We start from the raw sequence: 10,852 nt of genomic DNA on the forward strand, positions 1-10,852 counted from the left end.
AAAAGCCCACAGCAGACCACGGTGGCCTGCTAACCCCCCAGCACCGTGGGCACAGTAGAGCTGGGTCTGAGGCACTGACACAGCATGCTTGTGGACTCCAGAGGACGTCACGCTGTCTTGCCCGCAGTTACGCTGAAAAGCAGGCAAAACGGGCACAAGCCCTGCTGCTGAGAGTGACAGGGTTTCCAGGGAGGCTGAGTGAGGGGTGCCATCTGTTCACAGTGGTGCATGCACCTACACCCACGGCCACACCCATGCCCACGGCCACACTCATACCCACACCTACACCTACCTCCACTCCCGTACCCACTCCCACATCTACCCCCATGCCCACACCCATATCTACACTTACACCCATGCCCACACCCTGGGGCCCCACACCCATGCAAACAGGAGTGGGCCCGGCCACCCCACAGCTCACCTGCAGCAGTTCCCCAGCTCTCCTCTACCACTCTGAGTCATTGTCTTTCAAATCAAAGGAACCTCAAGCCCCTGAGCCCCAATGCTAACAGAGAAAATATGTTTAAAACAATAATTAAATACACTTTTCTATTCCTCTATTTAAGGATCTGGGAGAGCCGGGTATTCCACGTTAGAACAAAGACGTGCTTTCCCCTTCCTGTGGCAGCACGCAGTGTCCTGAATGTGTCATATCTTAAATCAGCTTGAGGTTTTTAAATAAGAATAGTGTGTGTTCTGGCAGCTTCTGAGCCACCGAGGAAGGGATGGGAGAGGCAGCTCAGGACCCGGGAGTGAGTCTGGAGGAGAGAGGGTGCCGGGGAGGCCAGGGCAGCTGCACAGGAGCTGGCATCGCCGTCGGGGGCTTCTGAGAAGAAGGAGCAGGCTTTCTCCCGGGTTACCGTGGGAGATGCTAGGGTGAGAGTGAATGTGTCATTTCCCTCCTTGCCCTTTGTTTCTCAGTGCCTTCCGAGAGGGAAATTTGGAAGAGAGAATCAAACAGCACATCCACCAAATGCATGAGCAAAGAAGAGTCTGTGGCCAGGCCCCGCTGGAGGAGATGAGGAAGGCGGCCGAGGATCTGGAAATGGTGAGGATTTCTTGGTTCTGTTTAAAAAATTGCGGGGATTTTGTTTTTCGTTTTTGTTTGAGTTGGAGTCTTGCTCTGTCACCCAGGCTGGAGTGCGGTGGTGCCATCTCGGCTCACTGAAACCTCTGCCTCCCGGGTTCAAGCGATTCCCCTGCCTCAGCCTCCTGAGTAGCTGAGACTACAGGCGCACACCACACCCAGCTATTTTTAGGAGAGATGGGGGTCTCAAACTCCTGGCCTCAGATGATCTGCCCGCCTTGGCCTCCCAAAGTGCTGGGCCACCACTCCCAGCCTAAAATGCTGTTTTGTTAAAAATGAAGGGAACTCACTATGCCTCTTCAGAGCACGTGTTCTCTAGAAACCGTGGGACTGGAAACCTGCAGTTTTTCTCTGAAAACCATGGGACTGTGTTGAACGTGTCTTATGAGGGTGTGGGAATTCCCAGAATTACAGTTGGTCACATGAGAAGGAAAACATTTCAGCTGAGGTCCTGAGCCCTCAGATGTGCCGGGCTACATGGTGGGCCCCGGCATCTTAGCACTGGGCAGCTGATGGCAGGCGTGGCGGCCTGCTGGCAGGCTGGGGACCGGGGGCCAGTCCTCTGCACGTGTCTGTGGGGTGCTTGCTTGAGGCTTTGCACCCAGTGGAACCGAGCTCTCGACCCAGAGCCGGGCCATGAGGGACGCTACTGCAGAGACGGGTTTGGCTGAGGCCATGCTCAGTGTCTACGTAGGCAGACTGACATTTCACGGGGATGAGGCCTCCTGACCAGGGACCTCCTGTGTGGAACAGCTCACGGAGGTGTCTCCTGTATGTTTGGAATGTTGACCATCCCCTCAGCCACCGCCAATGGTGTTTATCCACTCAGCGTACGCCGATGCCGCCTTCTGGTAGCTGGAGTGTCCTGGGTGGTGGGAGAGATGCAGGGATGAAGGAGAGTGCTTTGTTGCCCAGATTGCTGCCTGGCCAGCCCATCCAGCTGTAGAAGGACACAGCTGCCCTCGCTGGCAACGAACCTGGATACCCGTGTCCCCACCCTTCTTACAGCCATAAGAATGCTGGCCTGTCCTCCCAGGCTACCCAAGGCCCCTGGCTGGTGGACTCTTCTGGGTCAGTGTGCCGTGCCCAGACACAGGTCAGGCTGGTGTGGGCTGTATCTGGGCTGCCCCAGAGCAAGGAACACTGTCAGAGGAGGAAGCAGACCCAGCCTCCCTGTACCCATGCCCTGTCTCCAGGCTGTGTTACCCCGTCTCCCTCACTCCTAAAGCAGGGGACGAGAGAGGAGGCGTGAGGGCAGGGTGTAGGACACTTCCTGGAGACCCCCCAGCCTGACTTGGACCCCTCTTCTGAGACTTCTCCTCCTCGGCCCAGGGCGTTTGTACCTGCCTTTAGGTGAACTTTTGCTCTCTCTAAATCTGTCATTTATGAGTATAACCTTGTCCTTGGACACCAGAACGCTGCCTCTTAGGGCTGGAAACATCTGTGTCTCAATCCATTGCTTCAGAGTATGGACTCAAGAGTCTATTTGGTGTTATAAACAAGTTTAGGCCCACAGATTTGATAACTTTAATGAAATAGATGAATCCCTTAAAACGCAACATCTGCCAAAACTTGCAGAAGAAATAAGTGATGTGAATATGTTTGTATCTATTACAGAAAATTAATCAATAATTTATTACATTGCAAAACAGAAATCACAGGCCCAGATGGGTTCACTGGTGAATTCTACCAAACATTTAAGGTTTAAGGAAAAAACTATACCAATTCTCTATAATGTCTTCCAGAAGATAGAAACAGAGGGAAAACTTTTAACTCATTCTTTGAGGCCAGCATTACTCTAATACCAAAACCATACAAAGATATTACAAGAAAGGAATACTGTAGACCAGCATTGTTCATGAACATAGATGCAAAAATTCTCAGCATTCAGAAATCAAATCCAGCAATGTATAAAAACAATCACACACCCTAGTTCAACATTGAAAAGTCAATCGATGCAATTCACCACATCAGTAAGCTAAACAAGAAAAACCAGTTGGTTTTATCAATAGATGTAGAAAAAGCACCTGACAAAATATAATGGCTGTCATGATACAAACCCTCTGCAAATTAGGATAAGCTGGGAACTTCCTCAGCTTGTTAAAGCAAATCCAGAAAAGGCCCACAGCTAACATCATTCTTAATGGTGAGAAACCGGAAGCCCTCCTTCCCCTGCTCCCTGCCTGGCGACGGGGCCCTCCTTCTGCCTTGACCCCTTCCTGGTTGCTACCACTCAGCCAGCACGTGGGACAGTGGACTCCATCCTAGAGCTTCTAGTTTCTCACCACTAAGAATAATGTTAGCTGTAGGTCTTTTCTGGATCTCTGCCTCAAAAAAAAGGAAGCAGAGTCTGTCCAGGTCATGCCAAGGCCCTGAGTCCGCTTCCCTACTCTGCCCAGCCCACTGACTCCTCCAGCCTCCCAGCAGGAGACAGGGCTGTCTCTAGAGAAGCTGACCAACCAGGCACCACGGTGGTGACAGAGGCCACGTGTGGCCTTCCTGAGCCCTGCAGAAGGGCAGGTACACAACGGGCCATGAGGGCCGGCCGGCTCCATGGCACTGTCTGAGGCACCAGCCAACCAAGACAGTTACTGACCACAGTTTGCTTCTCATAGAAATCTGGGTCAGTGACAAGTGATATTGACCGTGTTGTAGTGCCATAAGCCCTGAGTGGTGCTCTATCCCACAGCTGTGATGTGGCTGTATGAGGCTGCAGGGGTCTCCGGGGACCTGCACTGGAGGGAGAGCCAACCCGCGCCCCCAGCGGGGCAGGATGCGGAGGGAGAGGGGAGCCGGGCGGCCCAGGGCTCCTGTGCTTGGAGTGGGGAGGTTGGGACGCTGCAGGGGCGATGCCTACGGGCCGGAGGGGCAGGAACAGAAAGAGGCCCTCCTCAGCTGCTGCACCTGAGGCCCCCTCAGTGCCCTCCCTGACTTCCCTTGTTCTGCCCAGGCCATTGGCCGCAGAGCGTAGGTCTGGAACAGAAAGCCTGCCCCTGCTTTCAGACTCGACAATTTCCTTCTCCTGCCCCTGATCCACTGCTCCTGTGTCTGTGGGGTGAGGGTGGCAATTGTGGCCCCATCTGCCTCCCAGGGTAGTTCCGGGTCTCAGGTGGGGTCACAACTGTGGTGATGTTTGCCAGCACTGCCCGGATGTGGCACCAGCCTTCCCTTTGCCCACAGGATGGGACCCTGAGTGTCTGTTCATCCACTGACCTGCATCTCTCAGGAGACTGTCTGCATAGGACACCCGGGTGGGGCCATGTGTGTGCCTGCCGAGGGCAGTGTCCTGGGGTGGAAGGCCTGGGAGCTGGCTGGAAGTAGGCTGCCGGCCCGTCGCTGAGGGGGTGGGGTCGTGCCGTGATGCGGCTTGCAGGGGTCCCTGGAGAAGCAGGGCTGGCCCTGCTCACTTCCACGTGGTCTGGGCCCCACATGGAATCTGAGCCAGAGAGGTAGTGACATCCTGAGTCCTGCCAGCCTTTCTAATGCAGCCCCCCTTGCCTCCCACAAGGCCAGAGAGCTACAGGATGAAGTACTGAAGCTAAAACTGGGATTAGCCTTGGACAAAGACCAGCGATGGACTGCCCTCACTGGAGGCCTTTTGCTTCGCCCAGCGTCACGGCCTCGCAATACATTTTTTAACACAAAATATTAAGAATCGGGAAATGTTTGCAGATGCAGTGACACCAGGTGGCTGGACTGATGGAACCGTCTTCAGACAGGAGATGCTCAGTCTTCTTCCTCGGGCGTTGCCTCCTGTGTGGTGGCCGGGAGGGCACCAGGTTCACGTTCGTCTTATGGCTTTTTCACAGCAGCCTGTTGGTTTTCTTAGGCGGTCCGTGTTTCTCCTGAGGCTGTGGAAGATTTCAGCCGAATTAAAAGAAAGGACACGGTGAGCACGTGGCCCGCTTTCATTCCCTTCCGCAGGTTCCCGCCAATGCACGTGGCGGAAAGGGCCGGCACCGGCCTCTCTCCCACCCTGGAGCCCTTGTTACGAAAGTCCTCATAGCTTTCATTCACTTCGTTATTTTAGTGTGGGAGAGGAGACCAGGTCACCTGATTCCTGCGAGGCCCAAATTAGGGACTTGCCTCTGCCTGGAGGCAGGGCTCTCCTTTCCTGCTGCCTGCCCAGTGACAGGGCCCTCTTTGGCCTTGACCCCTTCCTGGTTGCTACCACTCAGCCTGCACATGGGACAGTGGACTCCATCCCAGGGCCATGGCAGGGCCCGCGGACCTCATGTCATAGATCAGCCTTATTTCACACTCTGCCTACCAGGCTGTGTAGATTCTGTGTGACTTAGTGTCTTTGCTGAGTGCTTGACTGGATCTTGAAAACATTTTTCATTTGATTTCCTTAAAACAGATAAGACAATTCAGACTGCATTTTGTGTTAATTTTGGTAAATATGGTTTTCAGTGAGTTTCCTCATTTCATCCAATTTGTGCTATGTATTAGCATAAAGTTCCTCGCAATATCCTTTTATTCTCAGTATCTTTAAGATCCGTAATAATGTCCCCTTTTATTCTTGGCTTTGCGTTCTTTATCATTCTTAATAGGGATTTATCAATGTTGTTCTGCTTTTCCAAGAACCCCAGGCCACTGGATTCTGTCTCACGGTCTCTGCACTCTGCATTTTCTTTCTGTGCTTTCTGAGAGTTTTACTGGTGCTTAGAGAGAAACACATCACTTCTAAGCCCACGTATTAGAGAGGAAGGACGGTCTGCAGTTCATCATCTACGCTTTCCATGAGAGAAGCTAGAAAAGGTGCCCGTGGCCGGTTACGGCCCAGCAGCTGGAGCAGCAGACGTTCATTTACCATTTCTCGCGTCTGAGGGCAGGAGTCGGAGCGCTTAGCCGGCGTCGCTGCTCAGGGTCTCTCGTGAAGCAGGAGTCAGCGGTGGGTCGGGCTGCGCTCCTTTGAAGCTTTAACTGGGCTTGGGGCTCAGCTTCCAAGTTGCTCACCTGTTGTTGATCAGAGAGCGTGTCCTTTGTGATCCCAGTCCTTGGAAATTGTGAGGCCTTGCCCTGTGGCCTGCCCGGGATATGTTTTGGTAAATGTAGGCTGTGCACTTGAGAAGAATATATTTTGATGTTGCTGGGGACGTTGTTTTGTGTGTGTCAGGTGACACTGACAACCCTGCTGCTCAGAGCTCCTGCACCCTTACTGACTGCCTCGTTTAAACTCGGCCTATCAGTTATGGAGAGAGGCCTGTCCACAGTTCTAGCTATGACCACGAACTTGTACTTTTTTCTTAGTTATGTCAGTTTTGCTGTATGTGTTTTGGGGCTGTTTTCTCACATGCCGACGAATTTAGGATTGTTTTATCTTCTTGTCGAACGGACCTTGTCGTTACTATGAAGTGTTTCTATTCCTCTCATTCTCAGTTCTTGCCTTCACGTGCATTTTGCCTGATAACACAGGCACACGGCTGCTGCCTCAGTCAGCGCTTCCATAACACATCTTTTTCCACCCTGTGCTGTCAGCCTCTCTGTCTTTATGCTGCATACAAAGTGCGTCTTACACAGACATACAGTTGGGACTCCTTTTCTTTCTCCAGCTGGCCAGCTCTGTCCTTTAAGAGGCAGAGCGTTTAAGGTGAGTGTGCGCGAGGCTGATTCTCTGCCACTGTCTCGCTCCTCGTTTTATGGATCTCAGGTTTTTATTCCTTTATTCTGCTGCTGCTGCTTCTGATAGTGATCAATTTTCTTATTTATATCTCTTCTATTAGAGTTTTAGTAATATATTTTTATATTGTTCCCTTGGGTGTTGCCCTTAAGTTCATTAGCATCTCCCGAATGAGCCAGTGACGCTGAGCAGGCTCCTCCCGGCTGCTGGTTCCCGCCCTTGCTGCTGTGCTGTCACCATCTTGCGTCCCAGGAGGTGCCCAGCAGGGCGTCCACATGCTGGTACTAGACATCAGGATTCTCTTCACCATTAAAGACTGTCCTGAAGCTCTTCCTTCCTGCAGCTTCCTGCCCCAGTGAGGGCTGATTTTCATTCATGCAAATAACTTTTTTTTCTAATATTTCTTTGTATCTTGGTTATGTTTTGACGGGCAGTAATTTCAGCTTTTGTTTGTCTGAAATACATTTAGTTGCCCTTTATTCTGTGCAGGACAGAAATCTAGGTGGATGTTTCTGCCATCCCCAGCACTTGAGCGATGTGCTCCACTGTCTTCTAGCTCCGTGAATTTTGTTAAAAATTTCAACTTTCATTGTTATTTGCTGCTCCTTTGAAGGTAAGTGGCTTACCTTACTTTTTTCTTTGTTTTAAATTTTTTTCTCATCTTTGGTTTTCAGCAGTCTGTGTTGTATGTGATTTTCTTTTTACTTTTCTTGGAATATCCAGAACTCGGATCTGGGAGTTGGTATCTTTCATCAGTTTTGGAAAACTCTTAGCCATTATTGTTTTGACTTTTTTTCCCCTGTTGTTCTTCTTTCTGAGACTTCAGTTTTATGTGTATGCGCATGTGTGTGTGCATGTGTGTGTGCATGTGTGTGCACGTCTGTGCATTGTGCCTGTGTGTGCGTGCATGTGCGTGTGTGCATGTGTGTGTACATGTGCATATGTGTGTGTATGTGTGTGTGGGCATGTGTGTGTGTGTGCATGTGTGTGCATGTGTGTGTCTGTAACCTGCACACCTCTCCTCTCTGTCTTGTGTTCTGTTTTTTCATTCCTCTCTGTACATCAGGCTAGATATCTCTGGATTTTTTAATCCTGTCTTCTGATGTGTCCCACAGAAAACCCATGAGGTTTTTTAACATTGAAAACATTAGGCTTTATGATAGAAAAAAAACATGAACCTTGATGATTGTGCCATTGCACTCAGAAAAACATCCCGGGCTCTGAGCAGCATCTTTCCGCGGCCAAGTCGGGCTTCCTGGTGAGCCTCAGGGAGTGCGTGGGCTCAGATGCCATCTTTCTCATCCCCAGCATTCCTCTTGCCCCGTGTTCTCCTTCTCATCTCTGCCAGAATTCCATGTCTGCTCGCACGTGCCATCCACCTTTTCCGTTAGATCCTTTTGCATCATCATCATAATGATTTTTTAAACAAATGTTTTCTTTCAATGAGTTCTAAATTTCAGATATTGTGTTTTTCAGGTCTAAGGTGTCCGGTAATGTTTTGTGGATGTCAGTTCTCTGCTGAAATTCTCCATCTTTTCATTTCCTTTATATTCTCTATATACATGTTACATAAGTTTTCTATAACATATCACATTTGTCTCATAAGTTTTTAGTGAGTGCTCAGCATTGTATACAGCTGACCCTTGAACAAGAACTTGAATTATTAGGATCCACTCGTAAGTGGTTTTTTTTTGTTTGTTTGCATGTTTTTTTGAGATGGAGTTTTGCTCTTGTCACCCAGGCTAGAGTACAATGGCACAGTCTTGGCTCACTGCAACCTCCGGCTGAAATTCAAGAGATTCTCCTGTCTCAGCCTCCTGAGTAGCTGGGATTACAGGCGTCCGCCACCATGCCTGGCTAATTTTTTGTATTTTTAGTAGAGACACAGTTTCACCATGTTGACCAAACTGGTCTCAAACTTCTGATCTCAGATGATCCACCTGCTTCAGCCTCCCAAAGTGCTGGGATTACCAGCATGAGCCACCGTGCCCAGCCATAAGTGGATTTTTGAAAACAAATATATTGGAAAAAAATTTGGAAATCTGCAACAATTTAAAAACATTTGCAGACAAACCACGTAGCCTAGAAATATCTTTTAAAAAATAAGAAAATGTTAGGTATGTCACAAACGCATAGAATATACAAACCATACATAGACCATTCACAGTAGAGAGAAACACAGCCGAAAAGATGCAGCATTGGCCGGGCTCAATGGCTCACATCTGTAAGGACTTTGGGAGGCTGAGGCAGGCAAATCCCCTGAGGTCAGGAGTTCGGGACCAGCCTGGCCAACATGGCAAAACCCCGTCTCTACTAAAACTACAAATATTAGCCGGGCATGATGGAACACACCTGTAATCCCTGCTACTCAGGAGACTGAGGCAGGAGACTCACTTGAACCCAGGAGGCAGAGGTTGCAGTAGCTGAGATCATGCCAGTGCACTCCAGCCTGAGGTACAGAGCAAGACTCTGTCTCAAAAAAAATGCAGCATGAAATCATCACTGCATGAAATTAACTGCATTCCACAGCATGCTGCTGGAACAATTACAAAGCCACCTCCTGTTGCTATTGCAGTGAGCACAAGCATTTCAAGGATCTGCTTAAAACACTGTGTGCTGCTAATCGTCTCTGCATGAGCAGTTCATGTCTTCAGTACATTGTGTATCACAGTAAAAAGTCATCTATTTTAACTGGACATGGTGGCACATGCCTGCAGTCCCCGCTACTCAGGAGGCTGAGGCAGGAGGAGCCCTTGAGCCCAGGAGGTTGACGCTGCAGGTTGATCTGTGATTGCACCACTGCACGCCAGCATGGGTGACAGAGTGAGACCTCAAAAAGGTGACATCTGGAAGTTCTTGTGTATTTTTCATGTTTAGTGCAATACTGTAAACCTTGAAGAAAACTTTGGGACCCATGCAGACTGTCACCAGCCATGCTGAAGAGCTCCTGAGAAGCAGAGAAAAGTCATGACATTTCAAGAAAAAGTTGAATTTCTTTTTTTTTTTTTTTTTTTGAGACGGAGTTTCGCTCTTGTTACCCAGGCTGGAGTGCAATGGCGCGATCTCAGCTCGCCGCAACCTCCGCTTCCTGGGTTCAGGCAATTCTCCTGCCTCAGCCTCCTGAGTCGCTGGGATTCCAGGCACGCGCCACCATGCCCAGCTAATTTTTTGTATTTTTAGTAGAGACGGGGTTTCACCATGTTGACCAGGATGGTCTCGATCTCTTGACCTCGTGATCCACCCCCCTCGGCCTCCCAAAGTGCTGGGATTACAGGTGTGAGCCACTGCACCCAGCCTGGCTTTTTAAAATTTTTTTCTCGAAACAGAGTCTACTTAGTCACCCAGGCTGGAGTGCAACATTGCAATCTCGGCTCACCGCAATGTCCAACGCCGGTGTCCAAACCATTCTCCCGCCTCAGCCTCCCGAGTAGCTGGGATTACAGGCACCCGCCACCACGCCCAGCTAATTTTTTGTATTTTCAGTAGAGACGGGGTTTCACCCTGTTAGTCAGGCTGGTCTTGAACTCCTGACCTCAGATGATCTGCCTGCCTCAGCCTTCAAAGTGCTGGGATTACAGGTGTGAGCCACCGTGCCTGGCGTACGTTTATTATACATCAAAGAAGGTGTGGAGACAGCAAAAAAGATGAAGAGTTTCAAGATACGAGTCTTGAAGAAATTCAAGAGCTAATCGACACCGCAGCAGAGCAGTGAACAGAAGAGCCCGACGGAGGTGAGTGCTTCCAGGCTGGGCGACGAGGAGGAAGACGTAGAAGCAGTGGGGCCGGGAAAGAAGCTGGCCCAGGGCCCCGGCAGGAGCCTTCCCGTTCTTCAGGCTGCCTTTGCCTCCTTTCAGGACCTGGGCCCGTCCATGATGCAGGCACAGAAACTAAAGCAAGAGCTGGAAGGAGGATTGGGACCGCACAGAAACAGTTTAGAGAAATGAAAGTGCAAAGTCAGACAAAAGTTATGCGGATTTCTGTAAAGTTCCACGGAGTGCGCCTGCCTCTCCTGCTTCCCCTTCCTTGCTCCCCCTCTTCTGCCTCTGCCACCCCTGAGATGCAGGGCCGGCTCCTCCTCCTGCTCCTGCTGCTCAGCCCACTCAACCTGAAGAGGACGAGGACCCGGGCCTTCATGAGGGTCC

At 50.3% G+C, this 10,852-nt stretch overlaps 1 protein-coding gene across 1 annotated transcript in view; it reads left to right on the plus strand.

Annotated features, from left to right (window-relative positions):
• LRRC27 (leucine rich repeat containing 27) overlaps window positions 1–7,578 on the plus strand; it is a 46,783-nt gene extending 39,205 nt beyond the window's left edge. Inside the window, 3 exon segments of the mRNA XM_017513560.2 lie at window positions 922–1,067; window positions 2,319–2,348; window positions 2,351–7,578. Of these exon segments, the coding sequence (XP_017369049.2) occupies window positions 922–1,067; window positions 2,319–2,348; window positions 2,351–2,595 (421 nt within the window). The 3' untranslated portion in view covers window positions 2,596–7,578.
• The last annotated feature ends 3,274 nt before the right edge of the window (window positions 7,579–10,852 follow it).

This window comes from Cebus imitator, unplaced genomic scaffold (assembly GCF_001604975.1).
Source record: "Cebus imitator isolate Cc_AM_T3 unplaced genomic scaffold, Cebus_imitator-1.0 Scaffold495, whole genome shotgun sequence".
In the NCBI taxonomy this organism is placed as follows: Eukaryota; Metazoa; Chordata; class Mammalia; order Primates; family Cebidae; genus Cebus; species Cebus imitator.